This window comes from Fusarium phalaenopsidis, assembly GCF_050370095.1.
Source record: "Fusarium phalaenopsidis strain FUZ10S chromosome Unknown contig_32304, whole genome shotgun sequence".
Lineage (NCBI taxonomy): Eukaryota > Fungi > Ascomycota > Sordariomycetes > Hypocreales > Nectriaceae > Fusarium > Fusarium phalaenopsidis.
The window spans coordinates 1,113,586-1,130,727 of NW_028145404.1; the positions used below are offsets into that span (position 1 = coordinate 1,113,586).

A 17,142-nucleotide genomic window follows, 5' to 3' on the forward strand; every position below is an offset into this window, starting at 1 on the left:
GAATCGCCTCACCTCGACAAGACCTTCCTCACACAATGCCCTGATTTCTACATGCAATGACTCTTGCACCCGACCCATCCTCATCTCCCTCAAATCAAGGCACAGCACCATCAGTTCTGTCCATTCACCCGCACCTGGGGCTATCGGGTCCAATGGCGCACCCCTGATGGCCACACATCGCAATCTCCCGGGGGCCTGGGCCTTTTGTTAATTTGCCGTCGCTGCTTTAGAGTCGGTGGCTGATGACCTCCCCTCCGTAGCCTCGTGCCAACTTGGGAAATGAGCCCGTGCATGCGGAGAGGGGAAGGGGGAGACCGTCGATGGGACCTCACCCCAGATTTTCCAGAGGGTTTGATGGCTTGATGCGACCTCCCGGCGGCGTCGTTAGCTCGCGCCCCATTCACAACGTCTTTCTTCAGAGGGCCAAGAGATGGATGCCAAGGAGCTCACATAGACAACGAGATACAACTTCAAATGGTAAAAAAGGTTGAGTTTAAAAGCAGATATTCATGATTTGGTCCAGACCAACTATCCAATCGCCCAACCATGAACACCCGGTTGCAGATTAGAAGATTAAGTACAGATTTGTGCCAATAAAGCGGTAGTATTCACTCGTCTAGTTAAACTCTGTACATGTCCAACAAGACAGAATACCTGGGTTCATAAATTGCCATAGCCTGCAGGCTTCAACTTATAGGACGAAAAAGGGAATTTAAGCCAGGAGGAAAGCGGCGATACCGGCGGCAGCGGCGAAGAAGGCAGAGCCAGCGAAGGTGGCGGCGCCAGCAGTCACGGCAGGAGGCTGAGTGGGGACACTGGGATATGTTAGTTCTTTGCTCTTCAACTCTCACGAAGCTTTACTTACGTCTCGTTGCCGTGAGCGGGAGGGTTACCGCCAGCGGGGGTGGTGGCGGCGGGAGGGGGAACAGCAGGGCCGGTAGGGTTGCCGGGCTGGCCGGGGTAGCCAGGCTTGCCGCCCGTAGGGCAAGGAACCTGGATGGTAGAGTACTCAACGGTGGTGAGGACCGTGGTGTAGCTCTTGGTGATGGCAGTCACAGACTGAGAAGGAACACACTCGGGAGCCTCAGGAACGGGAGTAGCGGGAACAACGGGCTTGTTGCTAGACTCAGCAGGAGGGTTGGGGTAGACAGGAACAGTGCCGTTGTGGTGGGGAGCGGGCTGGGAAGGCTTTCCGGGGTAGGTAGGCTTTCCGGGAGTAGCGGGCTGAGAAGGCTGCTCGTAGACAGGCTTGCTGGGCTGCTCATACACGGGCTTAGTCTCAGCAGGCTTGCTGGGCTTTGGCTGCTCGTAAACGGGCTTGGTGGGCTGCTCAGGCTTCTCGGGCTGAGCGGGCTTGCTGGGCTCACCAACGGGGCAGATGGTGGTGGAAACAGCATAGGTCTCAGTGGTGACAACGGTGGAGCGAGCAGGGCAGTTGGTGACCTCGGGACCGCAAGAGGTGATGGTCTTGATGTTGGTGCTGTAGATGGTGGAGGTGGTCAGAGGAACCTCAGTGGTCTCGGGAGCCTCAGAGGTAGGCTCGGGGGCCTCGTAGGTGGGGATGGGGGCCTCGGAGGTCTCGACAACAGGGTAAGAGGTGGTGCTGACGACGGTGGATCGAGCAGGGCAGTTGGTGACCTCAGGACCGCAAGAGGTGATGGTGACGAGCTCAGTCTGGTAGACAACGTCCTTGGTGGCCATGGCCGAAGAGGCCAGGAGAGCGGCGGCAACAGTGTAACGCATCTTGAAAGTGTTGATGGTTGAGAAGAAGGGTGTTTTGATTGTAAAGAGTGGATAAGCTTAAAGCTCAAAAGGTTGATAGTTGTTGAAAGTGGTGAAAGAATGGACGACCGAAGTCAAAAGGAGTCAAGAAGCAGGCAGCTTTGAAGTGTAGGCTTGTTTGGCTGTGGAAAGAAGAAAGAAAGGATCGATGAAAGGTCGCAGGACGGTCGCGTTTTAATAGCCATGTCGGTCCTCTACCAGCAACTCCCAGGCGGAGATTACGTACTGGAGGTTTCCAGGAGGTCGGCCGTCTCCATGATCCATTGCCACCCTGGGTCCAGGGGTTCTGGCAAACGGCTCTCGACTTGAGATGAAAGAGAGGGCGAGTGTGACCCTGGCAAATGACCCATCCAGACTGGGGTAGGTTGGATGGCGGAGCCATGTCGCGGGTCGACCGCCACGGTCTCTGGAGTTGGTTGCGTGTGGAACCGCCGTGGCCCGTGGATCCGTCCACCCTTGGATGCTGGGTGCTGGATCACCATGAGTTCTGGGTCACGGACCAGAGCAATGACAGGGGCACGGGCTTCCATGGATAGTCTTGTTTCGAGAGCTTGGTCAATGGTTATCATTCATGCCGAGCATTGACGACAATGCCAAGCAGCAACGTTTCTTGGAGCTGTTGACCAGGCAGACGAATTCTGCTCGAATAGGCTACTCGTCATGAATCATGAAGCGACCTCGAAGAGGCCGTTTTTCGGGGCAGCGTAGCGTCCATCTGCAGGTACAGTCAGTCCCTGACATCCATCAGGAAGTGAGGTGTCGGGTGGATGCTGGGTGGGACAAGGAGTGGACCAGTCAAGCGCCGTCTCTTCACCCTCTCTTCATCTCGGTCGTCCAGAGTGGTTCTGTCGCCCACATTGGCTCGATCGGCACGGCTGCCACTACCGCCCGGCAGGCTTTAACTGGTTGTTTGACCGACGAGGGGCGGCTACTGGAGGCGTCAACTTCAGCGAACAGTAGTCAAGGGTCCATGTTTGATAGGCGGTGATGGGCGTGTCATGGACCACTCACAGTCGGTCAAGCTACCAAGCTGCGAAAAGGATTCTTGTCGCGAGGGATTGCAAGCTGAGGGCAGCACGACAGATGGCTCCCTCCTACCGCGCACTGTTCGTCCTCATCTCTGGCCCTCGTGTGCTGCTGTATGAGGATCGGACACTGGCGCATGTTGATCAGGGATGTAGTTGATGAAGGGGAAGCCGGGGGGTTGTGCCCTGGACCCCGACGCCGTTGGTTTAGTGCTGGCGTCGTCCTGTGCACCTTCCTTGATGGTCGACCGCCAAAATGAAAGGACTTGTTCAAGCACAAATTGTGCAAGACGACATAGTGCACAGCCTCTCTCTGCACAAAATTTCATTGTCAAGCCTCAGCATCATGCGATTTATGGATTCCAGCCTCACCCTTCATCTCTTCCCAAACGGCCCATTGTCCATTATTCTATCCGCGGTCTAAAAGGACCAAGACATGTCTCGTTTCGCATTGAGTGCTCGCTTTCAGCTGCGTTGTGCGAAATGCCCCATATGCTCCTGGTAGATGTCCTTCTTTGTTGTCTGATGCCCAGCCATCCTTCTATCAACATTGGACCAACAATTCAGCAGCAGCCAAACACACAATGTTATGACAATCTCCTTGCAGCATGCGCATAAGCCAATGAGAAGCAGCACCTTACTCGCGGTATCCATCTCCTCATTAATGCACGACATGGTTGTTATTACATGGTCCGCGGTTGTGCAACTGATTGGCCTCCCGTCGTTGCACAAGTCCGACACATCACTAACCGCTCGCAAAAAGCAGCTGCAGCCGCCTGGGGATTGTGCCACACCTATCTCCTAATGCAGGAACCCACATTGCTGGTGCGGGACTCCATCCCCATGAAAAGAGTCAAGCCTCAAACTTGGCATCGACTGGATTGCAACCTTCCATCAACGAGCCGTGTCCGTTGCGAGTCGGGGCGAGGACAAGCAATGACCATGGCAAGCCCCCCCCCGCCCATCATGGAAACGATAACTGATGTTAATTAGATCGCATGAGCTTGTTTTCGCCATGTGGACATGAGCCAGCACCAAAAGGACGCCTCCAGAACCAACCTGCACATTCAGAGTTTCCAACCGAGATAACCTGTGCTAAATGTAGAAAGACAGACCGCAAGAAGCAGGGAGACGGGAGATGGAGGGGTGCCATCTCCATCTGGTTGTATATCTCGGCTGCCTCATTGGGCTATCTACCGGCCGGAGCTTGGTTCGGGGCAATCAACCCCAAGGGGCTCGCTCGTTTCCACGCTTTGATCAAGACTCGTTGCAACTTGGGCAGGACCTCGTAAGGCGGTGACGGGCATCTGCATCATGTTCATGGAGCAGAGACCGCCTCAACTCGAGCGCATGGATGATGCCGCCATGGCCATCTCAATCAACTTGGCCCTCTCGCCCAATCTCTTGGCCTCCCACGAGCGTTTATTCCCGCTGTGGTCGTCCGCGCGTCACACCATGCGTAGTTTGCTGCTGATCAGAGGGCTCTTCCAAAGCCATGACGTCGAAATGTCTCTTTGAAACAAAGAACCACAAAATGGGTCTCTTACAGAGGGATGCTGCCAACTGGTCCTCCACTTCTTACAGCGCATCCCGGTAGCGCCGTGTATTCCCTAGTTAGCATTCAGAGCAACAGGGACGATCGCTGCATCCAGTCGCAGAAAGAACCAGCCTCGTCCTCTGGTCCGTTCTATCTCGCAGCTCGTGTGACAGCAGCTGCAGAGGCGAAAGGAAGCCAATATCCCCCCTAAGTTGGCTGGGCCACCCCTGCTGGTCTCCTGCACCAGCTGTTGGCTCGCAACCAGCCAAATCATGCCCTCAGCGCCACGTCGCGCCCCCAGCCGGCAGTGGCTTGCCGCCTTCTCCTGACGATCGTCTGGGTTGCCATCGAAGCTTGGCACCGAATCGAAGGCCGCGGCCATGTGCTGCTCGTATCAAGAAATCAGCGATCCAGATTTTAAGATGGGGTTTAATCCGACTGCAAGGGGACCAGGTCCCCTATTTCCGCTCTCCACAATTCGCCATCACTTCTCTGCCCACTTGTCTCCCCGCAAAAGGAGGGAAAGGAGACGGTTTGAAAGAGAAGCAGAAAGGTGGACTCTCTGACAGTTCAGTTCTGCAGCCGGGACGAGATGAAACTTGGCAGCTGGGGGAAATGAAGCTGACGAGTCCTCTGGATCTTCCGCTGACTAGATATTGGCCCCGTCGCGCACCAGAGATGGACTTGCACGTGTGAAGTGCCGACGATCTCTGTTGTTTCAGCAGCAAGTCGACGATCGTCTCCTCTTGGAGACCAAAGCGAGCCGCGCATCCATATGAACCACAAATCTAATGTCATGCGCCAAATTTATCGACCAACGATACTTGCCTTTGCTGGAGAATTGTTTCATTTCACGACTCAAGAGGGCGGCTGGACTGCCGAGTTATTTTCCGATCGAAACATTCGAGGCATTTGTCGTGTGATCGACATTTCGTTTGTTTGCTTGAATTGAACCAGGCTGGACAAAATGCGACCGTGTCCATCACGAAAGGCTATTGTCTGTCGACAACTGCAGCAGAACTGATACTTCATCCAATATGCTATGCGGCCCGGGATGTTGTCCCTGACCAGCAGGGTACTGTTTTTTCGATGTTCATGCTACCTACCTTACAGTCATGGACGTCCACCATTTTGGAAGCTGATCAAATCTTGAAGTCACAGTAGGGAGGGTTACCCATTTGCCTCTTCATACTCGTCGAGACTCTGGCAGTGATGCATCTTGACACTCGCTCGAGGCTTCTTGAGAAATAACATGCAGTTACGAGTCGAAAAGTCCGAATTCTACGGCCTCGAACCGACTACATCCGAGTTGGGAAGGGTTGGACGTTGTGGCTCGACATGTCGTTCCGATTTGTATCCGCCTGCCGAACATGGAACCTATATCGGCATTTCCACCTTGAGTACGGTCCTTGAATTACAGACCTCGTCATTCTAGAATTCGACTTCTGGAACTTTGAAGGTGGAGTTCTTATGACGAGTCGGCAGCCAGTCAAGTTGCCTTGGACTTCCCGCGGTTTCCGTGTGCATCCAGGGCAAGTTGGGACAAGACGACGTCACGAACTGGAATATTATATACCTTGGTTATGTTCTATTGCTGCGCAGATGGACCTCCAGTCCGAACATTCCGCTTGATCCCACTGCTAGTAAGTGTGTGTTATCCGATTGACCGGGGCACTGTCCTCATACCCTGACCTCAAAAGAAGGCAGACGTTGCACTTTTCTGTTCAAGATGCTGGTATCTCAAATGCTGCATGTCCCAATTGGTATCGTTACTGCTATTATCTGGGCAGTGAGGTTATTCAGACGTGGCTGACAGGGTGTGCTGGGATTTGCTACGTTGTACTGTAGCGTATCACACGACCCTCTATCACCTTTCACATATGAACTCTACATAATGCGTGAGCCCACCTGACCGTATATCTATCTTTCCATAGATTCGGGGCCCAGCCACCGCCTTGATGAGTTGAAGGGTCTCTTATAACTCGTCTCAATTATTTTGTTGTTGCGGCTCAACGTGTGAAGTGCGAGAGGGGCATAAATAGCCACGGCCCAAGCTACTGGGTCTTCAGTTTATCCGAGGATTACCAGAGAGGTGTTGTCAGTTACCCCACACTACCTAGCACAAGAACTTGCCGCACCGACTTTTGGAAATAGCACATCTCGAGATAAAAACGCAGTTTGCGCACGATATACGCCTTCAAAACCGCCGCGGCCGCCTTTTCGAACCCGTTTGCGCCCCTGTCGCTTTTGTCACCATCGCGGCTGCTTCTATACGAACTTTCGGCGACTCCTCCCACCCCTGCCTTGCTGCACAGGCTCTCTTTCACGACTTAGGCATGACCCCTCGGTAGCCTTGTTCCGCCTCGCCTTTGATATCATAACTATGCTGGATGCTGTGTATCCAAGGCTGCCCGAGTTATAGCAGCGTCGTCCATACTTGAACAAGTTTTATTTACACTCCGGTGCCTGCTGCACCTTGAATTTTGACTATGGAGGCTCAGGTGAGTCGCTGCTGCTGTTTTTCCTTTGGATGGCCTTTGTCATGGGCGCTCTCGTGCCCCGCCATTCAGCCGTCACTCTTGGTCATGGCCAAGTCGCATCGGCCCAACCGCCCAGCCTTTCAAGGCCCGACGATGCGACCAAGACGCGAAGCATACGCATAGAAACCATCACATCACGTCCATGCTAACTTTTGTCCCAATGGCTCAGGTCGAGAGCGTCGTCGGGATTCTTTCCAACCCCACCTCCGATCCCGCCCTCAAGCAGCAAGCCTTCGAATACCTAAATCAGCTAAAAGCCGACCCTCAAGGATGGCAACCTTGCACCACGCTCTTCGCTCGAACACCGCGGACGGAAGAGGTGGTGCGTCTTGTCTGCCTCGAGGTGGTCAACTATGCCGTACACACACAGGGGCTTGACCCTACGAGTCTTGCGTTCCTCAAAGACACCCTCCTCCAGTACTGCCGCCAGACGTACGGCCCCAACGCCCAGCAGGAGCCTGATGCTGCGCATCTCCAGAACAAGCTCACGCAGACATTGACCTATCTGTTCGTGTTCCTCTACCAAGATGGATGGCAGAGCTTCCTCGACGACTTTATCGAGTTGACAGGTCTCTCTACAAACTCGGACAATGTCCCGGGCGTCGTCTTTTACCTCCGAATCCTCGGCTCCATCCATGACGAGATTGCCGACATGCTCCTGACACGGCAGAGCAGCGAGACCAAGCGGAATACAGAGCTCAAGGACCAGCTCCGGGCACAGGATATCCGCAAGGTGTCCGAGTCCTGGAAGCAGCTGCTCACACGATACGGGAACAATGATACTGTCGTGGACCTCGTCCTCAAGGTCCTGGGCAAGTGGGTCAGCTGGATGGACATCTCGCTGGTTATCAGCCAGGACATGCTCGGTCTCTTGCTGCCAGTGGTCGGGCGGTCCAACACCTCGGGGAGCGAGGACAAGGTCCGCGACACAGCCATCGACACCCTGAACGAGATTTGTGGCAAGAAGATGCGCTCAGGAGACAAGATGGAGATGATCTCCTTCATCAATCTGCAGGAAATTGTCGAACAGTTAGTTGCTAGCCCTCCCTTGAGCGAGTTCAAGGGAACCTCTCGATACGACACGGATCTGGCCGAGGCAGTTGCCAAGCTAGTAAACACGGTCCTCTCCGACATTGTACGGGCTCTCGAGGACAGCCAGCTCAGTGATGACACCCGCGCCAGGGCGAACCAGCACCTCAATGGGTTCCTCCCTTTCCTCCTGCGCTTCTTCTCGGACGAGTACGATGAAGTCTGCTCGTCCGTCATCCCAGCGCTGACAGACCTGCTCACCTTCCTTCGTAAACTTGGCCAGCTCCCTCAAGACTACGCCAACATGCTTGCCCCGATCTTAGATGCCATCATTCGCAAAATGAGATACGACGAGACATCCAACTGGGGCAACGAGGATGAGCTGACTGACGAGGCCGAGTTTCAGGAGCTGCGGCGGAAACTCCAGAATCTGCAGAAGTCTATTGCTGCCATCAACCAGACCTTGTACATGGACATGCTTAGCAATCTCGTTGCCACCACGTTCCAGACACTCGACCAGCAGGGCTCTCAGATGGACTGGAGAGATCTCGACCTCGCCTTATACGAGATGTATCTCTTTGGCGAGCTTGCCCTTCCTAACCAGGGTCTGGGAACCAAGAATCAGCCTTCCAGTGAAGCCTCGGAGAGGCTGGTGGTTATGATGAAGAAGATGGTCGAATCCGGTTGGTATTCCTTTCTTCATGGCCAAGCGTAGTGCTCCTAACACAGCCACAGGTATTGCCAACTTCTCCCACCCCGCCATTCTGCTTCAATACATGGAGATCTGCGTCCGCTACTGCGTTGTCTTTGAGAATAACGCACAATACATTCCGCAAGTCCTGGAAAACTTTGTGCGGCTGGTCCACCACGACCACGTCCGTATCAAGACTCGGTCGTGGTATCTGTTCCACCGATTCATCAAGCAGCTTAGAGCTCAGGTCGGAAACGTTGCCGAGACAGTTATCCAGTCGATCGGAGATCTCCTGCCCATCAAGGCCGAGGTCCCAGGCGAGGACGCTGACGATGACATGTCCTCGGACGAGTCTGATCACTCAGCGGATGCGCTCTTTACCAGCCAGCTGTACCTTTTCGAGGCCATCGGTTGCATCTCATCCACCCAGGGCACGCCATCTGAGAAACAGGCTTTGTATGCTAGGTCTGTGATGGATCCCCTTTTCACCGATATGGAGGCGCATCTTGAGCGGGCCAAGTCTGGAGATGCCCAAGCCACACTCCAAGTCCACCACATTGTCATGGCACTGGGCACTCTGGCTCACGGGTTCTCGGACTGGACCCCAGGCATTACTTCCTCCAACGCCCATGGGCCCCCTGACAAGGCCGTTTCTGACGAGTTCTCCCGAGCAGCTGAGGCTATCTTGATTGCTCTCAACCAGCTGAACTCTTCTGCCGAAATTCGAACAGCTTGCCGATCGGCCTTTTCCAAGTTGCTGGGTGTTTTGGGTGCTGCCGTCCTGCCGCAACTGCCTCAGTGGATTGAGGGCTTGTTGTCTCAGAGCTCTTCCAAGGACGAGATGGCCATGTTCCTGCGACTACTGGACCAGGTGGTCTTTGGCTTCAAGTCTGAGATCTACGAAGTTCTCAACATGCTGTTGACACCACTTCTTCAGCGCATTTTTGGTGGGCTTACAGAGCCCATTGCCGGAACAGACGATGAGATTCAGCTGGCTGAGTTGAGGAGGGAATATCTCTCATTCCTTCAGATCATTCTTAACAACGGACTAGACGGGGTTCTCGTCAGTGAGTCCAACCAGGGCTTCTTTGAACCCATGATTTCGTCCATCATCGAGCTGGCCAAGACCCTCGAAGGCAACATTGGAGGGAGCAGGCTTGCTTTCACATTGATGACACGAATGGCAGCCATCTGGGGTGGCCCGGATATTGCAGTCATCTCCCAGAACCCGACCGCCCCCAGCGGCAGTCCTACTCCTGCATTCCCTGGCTTTGACCAGTTCATGATTGACCGATTCCACTCGACTTGCTGGGAGGTGATGCGGAATCCCAACTTCCGACCATTCCAAGATGCCCAGACAAAACAAGTCCTTACAGAGATTGCCGGCCTGGAGCAGGCGATCTACACAAAGACTGGCGAGGTGTTTATCCAGTCGCTTCAGAACCATCTTTTCCCTAGCCTGGGCGTGGACGGCGACGAGTTCTTGCGATCTCTTACAACATCAACAGACAAACGACACTTTTCGTCATATCTCCTGAACTTGCTGAAGAGCCGACAGTAGACTGGAAAGACTCGTTATGATTTTCAGGGGATGGCTGAGCGATTGAGCATGGTTGGCGTGTGAGGAAGACGATTGGAGGTTACGATGAAAGGTCTCCGACGAGCAAAGGGTGTACGGGAGCCTCGCGGCGCATGTTCAGGGAGTTTTGAGGGCAGACATTAGAGCTAAAAAGAATCATATTGTTTGTCATTTCTAGTCACAGATATTCCCCCTTTTTTCGGTATTTTTTTTTAGGGTGGCCGGATTCAAGGGTTGAGCGAGGGTGGATAGGCGGATGGTAGTTGAGGATTAGAAGAATACACATCCGTGCTGAAGAGCTGAGTATCTGGCTGGACTATAATATGTGATGTCCATCCTTATTTGTTCACATGTTGTTGGGGGTTACTTTGGTGGACAGGGAGGCTATTTGCACCACCTGCCAGGGGAGGCACGACTCTCACTTCGGCCACACTTGCTCGACATCAAATTGAGACGGGTAGCAAATTAAGGAAGGCACGACATGTAAGGCAGGATGAGGAGTCTACTCCCTCTACCTCTCCGGCTCAAACTTCCTCTCGTCTCCTCAACACCATCAAACAACACCATCGTTATCCCCATTTCTTCCCTCAATTCTATCATTACCACCCTGAGACGACTTCTACCATGGATACTCGAGAATCTCCAGGTCAAGAGCCTACCACCAACCCCAGAGAAGCTTCCGTGGGAAGCGAGCCTATCCCCAAAGGAGAGCCAACACTACCTACGACGACACCGACTTCGTCTACTTCTCGACCACGCCGACTATGGTCAAGACTAGGATCTGCCAGGAATCGTTTAAAAGCATTGGAACCTCCCAACTCGCCCTCTTCTTCCTCTCAACCTCAACCTCAAGATGATGGTCCCTCTTCCCAAGGGGGCTCCCTGCCCGAAGATCGCGACGCCTCAACACTCAATGATATCATCGATGATGAAGTGACAGGGAACGGGACTGCCGATACCTTGCCCACCAACGAGCCACCCACCGAGAAGCAGCCTGCTTCCGAGACTGCTGCTCACGATTCACCGACCTCAGGACACAACGAGGACGAGAGCAAACCTGACGCTAGAAACCCACCCCCTGAATCGTCCGAGCAAGGTCGTGGTGCTGACTCTCCGCCGCCCATGTCAGTGGATAAAGCCGCCGAAGATGCCACCAAGCTTTTAGGTCTGAACTTCGGGATCCTACTTTGGACCCTCGTGTATCGCGTCATCAACCTCGAGCACTTGCAAGGTTTCAACCCAGATGAATATGACAAAATCCAGAATATTTCCGTCGATGTTGGACGAAAGTTGCAAGATACGCAATGGCACATGAGACGGAAACAGCAGGCAACGCCAGCAGAACACTCTGGTACAGCAACGACTCAGATGCCAACAGAAACAAAGCCTGAAAGTATCGTGACGGCAATGGCTCTGACGCCAACGGTCAGAACGTCCGAGATGATCAAAACAACACCAGCTCGGATACGGGGGCACATAGCCCAGGCCATCAAGGAAATGAAAGTACTTCAAGCCGAGTCCCCAGAAACAGTAGAAGCCAAGTCTGCCTGGCTACAGAGGTCGGACGAATTTGGCAAGAGCCGTTTGTGCCCTCTCCAAGATCAGGCGGAGGCGATATTACTGGCGGAAACCGTCTCACCAAGGGAGCGAATTGCGACAGCGAAGAGTCTCCAAGAAATGAATGCAGTCATAGACGCCTTGGTTGATAAACGGAGCACGGCACGGACTGCAATTGCACAAGCTACGGCAGCAGAGCTGTCAAAGATGCCGCAAGCCATACCAGCTAAGACACCGACGGAAACAAAGTCCGAGATGGTCAAAGCAACAACAGCTCAGCTGCCGGAAGACATAGACCAGGTCATTGAGACCATGAAAGCATTTCAAGCCGAGTCCCCAGAAACATTAGAGGCCAAGTCAACTTGGCTACGGAGGTTAGACGAATTCTCACAGAGGATGGATGCAGTCGACCCTCCGAGGGAAGCTATGCCAAGACTGGGACCACTTGCAACACAATTAGTGGACAAGCGGGAAATGATAGAAACTGAGATTGCAGAAGCCAAGATAGCAGAGCTGCCAAAGATGCCGCAAACAGTATCAGCTCAGACACCGACGGAAACAGAAGTGGCACCAACTCAAGCGGCACAAAGGGCTGAAAAACTCGAGACACTAAGATATACAGTGGCTCAGCTCCCAGAGATCGCGGAGGAAACAGAGCTTCCACTAGCTTTGAAGAAGACGGCAGCGGAAGCTGTGACAGCCTTGAAGAGGTCACGAACTTCACTGCCCACGCACCTCCAGAGAAACGGCGCCACGCCGGCTCACATGTGGGAGGCAGCCCGGGTCTTCAGGGACTTCAAGCTAGCGGAAGCGATCATCACTGTGAGGCTGAAGCTAACAGGAGTTACTGGGGAAGAGCCAGCAGCAGATAAACACGCTGGCCCAACTTACCCTTGGGGAATTTTCAAGCAACTTGAAGAGGCCGCCAAGACGACCAGGGACTACGAAGTCTCCATGACACGACCAGGCTTTGATAAACGTGAGGTAAATCTCCGTGACGCCACAGGAGCTCAGCTGAGATTGAAGAGGATCAAGTTTTTGTTGCGTTCGATATCGGCTCAGTGTGCCAGCCTAGGCCTGGACTTAGTCTTGCAAGGAAAGCGTTCTGTATAATGGTGATTTGCAGGTTGAGTTGTGAGTGGCAGCGATGAGTTGGTATAGAAACAGCGATGAATCAATCAGGATGCTTTAATTGAAATGCTCAATTACATATTATGAATGGTGCTTTTTTGAACGTCTTGAACAGCGTGTGTCGGCTCAACCAAGGTATCTCGACATTGCCCAGCAGAAACACCACAGCTATGTGTATCAAAAGAAGAAGAGAGAAGAAATACGAGATAGGCAGGCAGTGCGAGTCTGAGAGCAAGCAGGATCCATTGCCAGAATTATCCACCCATCAATATTTTTTTTCTTCGTTTCTAAATCCATCAACCGCAACGAGAAAAGGAAGAAAAAGAAGAAGCAAGGCTTGTGCTGTCGTCCATCTCTAGATGATGTAGCCGCCGCCAGACAGGCAGCGCCAATCCCGAACACCGGAACCCTCCTCGAGCTCGACGCACCACCAGAGCACCTCCTTGGCCTTGTCGAGCTGGCCGCTCTCCTCGTGGGCGCGAGCGAGGGTGAACCAGGCCTCGGAAGAGTTCCAGCTGGAGCCGAGCTTGGTGAGGGTTGTGAGGAGGGCGTAAGCTCGGTCACGGGCCGCGAGGCGGTCGACGACAGGTAGGCGGGTGGCCTTGTAGGCGGCAGGGAGCTCGTCGTCGTCCAGGTCGGTGTTGTGGAGGGGGGAGGACTCGGGATCTGAGGGACCGAGACCGAGGGGAGTTGAGGGGAGGTCGGTGACGGTATGAGGATGTTTTTGGCTTGCTTTGGGGGTTGAGAGACTGAGGTGCAGGAGGGTGTCCTCCAGAGCGGGAACGGGGACTGGGGGGAGGAGAGCCTCGCTGTAGATGTCGAGAAGGATGTTGGAGAGGCCGACGATGGCACCAGGATGGTTGGGCGCATGCGTCAAGGATGTCTCAAAGTCACTGCGAGCTGCATATGGAGCTCCCTTTGCAAGAGAAAGTTGGCCCAGCTATAAACTATGTCAGCTATTGTTTCAAAGACAAGAGAAGAAAGGCTTACCTCGGCCCAGTAATCACTCCACAGGTCCTCAATGCTCTTCTTATCGGCCCAACCGGGGCCCTTCAGGCCGCTTGAGCCCGAGGGGTCCCGAGCTAGATCAGCCTCGAGACTCTGGATGAGCCGTTGAGCTTCAGTGGCAGCTCCCTTGCAATCCTCCTTCATACCAGCTCTACGGTAGAAGCCAGCAATCATCAGCCAGACTCTGGTAAGAATCGTCACCCTCTGTGCCCTCTCCTTGTCCTTGGGGAACTGAACCAGGGGTAGAACGCATGTTGAGGAATAGGCGTTGTCGACAGACAGCTCAGAGTAGTCGGTGGACTTTGACTGAGTCGAGAGGTACGAGTTCAGATTTGGCGGGGGTCGTGACTGTCTATAGGACGAGCGCCTCGACGCAGGTTGCCGCTTGCTAGAGAAGGTAAAGAAATCAGTCTGCTCGCTATCATCAGCACCAGCACCACCTGGGGTGAAGAAGACGTCGCCATCAACAACGGTAGCGCCATGAGAGACGGCTCCGATACTAGAGGATCTCGGTCGGCTCATGCTGCGATCCCGCTTCTTGAGACTGTTGCTTCTGCCTGTGGCGCTCCTATTTCGACGGACAGAAGACGCTGAAGTTCGTGGTCGAGCATCTGTCAGGGGTCCGTTCTCCCCTGTTACTTGGATCGTCGGTGCGCTGCTGCGCATTGTCTGAGCAGTCTGCGGCCTCGAGGTCCGTTCGCTGGACATGGAAGTGTAGACCTGCCTCGTAGGCGGTCTAGACCTGTCATTGCCCCCAAAGATGGTCCCCCTAATACTCCTGAGTGTGCCTGAGGTCTTTGGCGGCTCAATCGCCTTGGGAGGACTCAAGGCAGATTGGGCCGCGACGTTGCCAAACAGTCTCGTGAAGAGGGTCAGCAGCTCGAAACTGGCATTGACAGCGACTTCGGGTCCTTCAAGAAGCTCAACCAGGGCGAGTTGTGTCATCTTGACCTCGAGGATGCCCTCCTTCTCCGAGTCATCCATATCATCGACCAAGCCTCGTCGACCATCCGCTGTGGAATCCTTTTCAGCTTCGTTGAGATGTTCGCTCCTAAACGTCTGATCTGTCTTTCCGAACAGGATAGAGGGATCCTTGAACTGTTCCAGGGCACCTTCACAGGCCCTTGCCGCCAGATGGTAATCTTGTCTCGCACTCAGAAGAAGAGCCAAGAGGTGCCACACGGGGATAAGGGACCGTTCTTGCCAGTATGGCCCATAGACCAGGTCGTAATTCTCTTCTTGGTCTTTGCCAACAGTCAAGGCCGTTCTCACAGTCTCGATGGCAGCGGTTAGTTCTCTTCGCTCGGCCAAGAGCAGACCGAGGGCAAAGAAACTCCTGATATCTTTTGAGCGCCCATACTCTACTGCAAGGGACTTTCGGAGTGATCGGATGGCCTTTTGCTGGATCTCGGTTCTGGAGGCTGCTTCGTAGGTGACTCTCGACCAATGGGCTTGAGACAAACCGATGGCCTGCCATGCCAGGGCGATGGTATGCGGTGGCACAGGAGGGTGCGAAGAGTTGAACTCATCGTACTCAGAAATCATCGGCGTGGCAGTGTCTGAAGAGTTGAGCTGTGGCAGTTTGAACAGCCAGTCCTCCAACTCAGACCCAAGTTGGCGGGCCTTTTCCGCGGCAGTCCGCTGGCCATATCGGCAGAGGGCGATGATGCATTGCGAAATTGTCTCAAGAACTGTAGCATCATCGTCCAGGCTAGGCTCCAGGTGCCCGGTCTTGTCAACACGGGCCTTGCCCTTCTTGACAATCTCCAGGTAAGAGTCAAAGGCCTTGAAGGCCAGGTCGAACTCGGCAACTGAAAGGTGCACGAGGAAGAGTGAGCGCAGGATAGCTGTCGAGTGGTATGTCTTCATCGCAGCGCTGTAGAGAGTATCGAGGACTCCGCGGCTCAAACTATTTCGACCACCGGGCCCAAGATCTTCCTCTCTCCATCCTCGTCCACAGAGAAGAGACCAGTTTCGAAGCACCTGGCCAACAAAGCCCTCGACTTCTTCACGCTCTTCGTCAGCTCTGGGAAAGGATGTTTCGCCGAGCAAGAGGGTCTGGTAGGTCGATTCGGCATGCTTGAGCTCCACCCGCAACTGACTTCGAGGAGATAGATCGCCAGCTGTGTTATTCACAAATCCAGTCGGGTAGGGCAGGTCGAACTCGACAATCTGAGAGAGAGCGATGTAGTACTCATTCCACACTCTCCGCCGGGGCACTGAGCCCTTGAAGCCGTATCCTCCGGTAACGGGCATCGCCAGGGTGTCCCAGAACCTTGCCCAGGAGCGATAGCAGGCGAGGGAGTCGTTCTCGCCCAGTGGTGAATCGCTGCTCTGGAAGCCCTGGCTGGAGAGCATACAGTACTCGGTAAGGAATAGCTCAGACCAGTATCGAAGCTGTCTTCCCATCCCCTGCTCTGCCCACACTCGGGCGAGCGAGGGGAGTCCAGCCCGGAAGGCATCCAAGGCCTGCTTGATCTCGCCGCCGCGCGCAAGGCAGTTAGCCTTGAGATACGATGCTTTGAGAGCGCAGACGCTCGTCCATTCGGCAGCCCTTTCAGTGGGGTTGGGCTCGCCATCTTCCACCTTGAGACTCTCGGGCAGTTGGCTGGTGCAGAGGCTGTACTCCCCGTTGACCCAGTGCAGCCATCCCGCACACACCTGAGCTTGGAATTTGTCGGTCAGGTGCAACGTCTCTTCCTCAATCGCCTCCAGCAGCTTCGGCAACTGGGCCGCGAGGTCAATATGGCTCGTGTTCGCAGCGGTGGTCGGTCGGTTATGGTTGCCAGCAGCGGCGGCGGCAGCAGTCGTCGTCTTAGCGATAGCGCATTCCGTTTCGGCGGTCAGAGCAAGACCTGGTCGAGTGTTATTAAGTATTGTGTTCTAAAAAGCCCCTCGCTGGAGGGCGGTGAAGCGGGAGGGTGTCATACAGGCTCTGTCAGGAGCGTGCTTGCGGACCTTGCGAACGAGCTCGGGGACTACATCCCAGTTGCCATCGCAGCGGGCATGATCCAGCTGGTGCATGTACTGCACAGCTTTGGGCTATACGACAGCAGGAGGAGAAGAGTCAGTTTGTGAGATTTCATCGATGGCCTTGTTCTCTCGTCTTACACCCATGGTTTGATCTGTTCAGGAGGTTGTCGGGACTAGCAGCAAGATGGCGCCAAGCGCATGGCGAGGAGAGGGATCGTGGGAGGAACAGGAGGCCTCACGGGGGAGGCTATCGCGGAGGAAGGATCTCGGTGTGTCGGCCGATGGGAGGA

The 17,142-nt window shown here is 54.4% G+C and overlaps 3 protein-coding genes across 3 annotated transcripts; 1 reads left to right on the plus strand and 2 right to left on the minus strand.

Moving 5' to 3' along the window:
- Positions 1–712: 712 nt before the first annotated feature.
- LRP88_09650 (uncharacterized protein) lies at positions 713–1,743 on the minus strand (the record flags this gene model as incomplete). The annotated part of the gene is made up of 2 exons (XM_083246131.1): positions 713–815; positions 866–1,743. 2 exons carry the CDS (start codon positions 1,741–1,743, stop codon positions 713–715), a joined length of 981 nt encoding a protein of 326 aa, XP_083097244.1.
- Positions 1,744–7,026: 5,283 nt separating this feature from the next.
- LRP88_09651 (Ran GTPase-binding protein LOS1) lies at positions 7,027–10,165 on the plus strand (the record flags this gene model as incomplete). The annotated part of the gene is made up of 2 exons (XM_083246132.1): positions 7,027–8,596; positions 8,649–10,165. The coding sequence occupies 2 exons, from the start codon at positions 7,027–7,029 to the stop codon at positions 10,163–10,165; spliced, it is 3,087 nt and encodes a 1,028-aa protein (XP_083097245.1).
- Positions 10,166–13,226: 3,061 nt separating this feature from the next.
- Positions 13,227–16,996, minus strand: LRP88_09652 (uncharacterized protein; the record flags this gene model as incomplete). Its single annotated transcript, XM_083246133.1, has 4 exons — positions 13,227–13,811; positions 13,862–16,734; positions 16,810–16,921; positions 16,991–16,996. 4 exons carry the CDS (start codon positions 16,994–16,996, stop codon positions 13,227–13,229), a joined length of 3,576 nt encoding a protein of 1,191 aa, XP_083097246.1.
- Between the last annotated feature and the right edge of the window lie 146 nt (positions 16,997–17,142).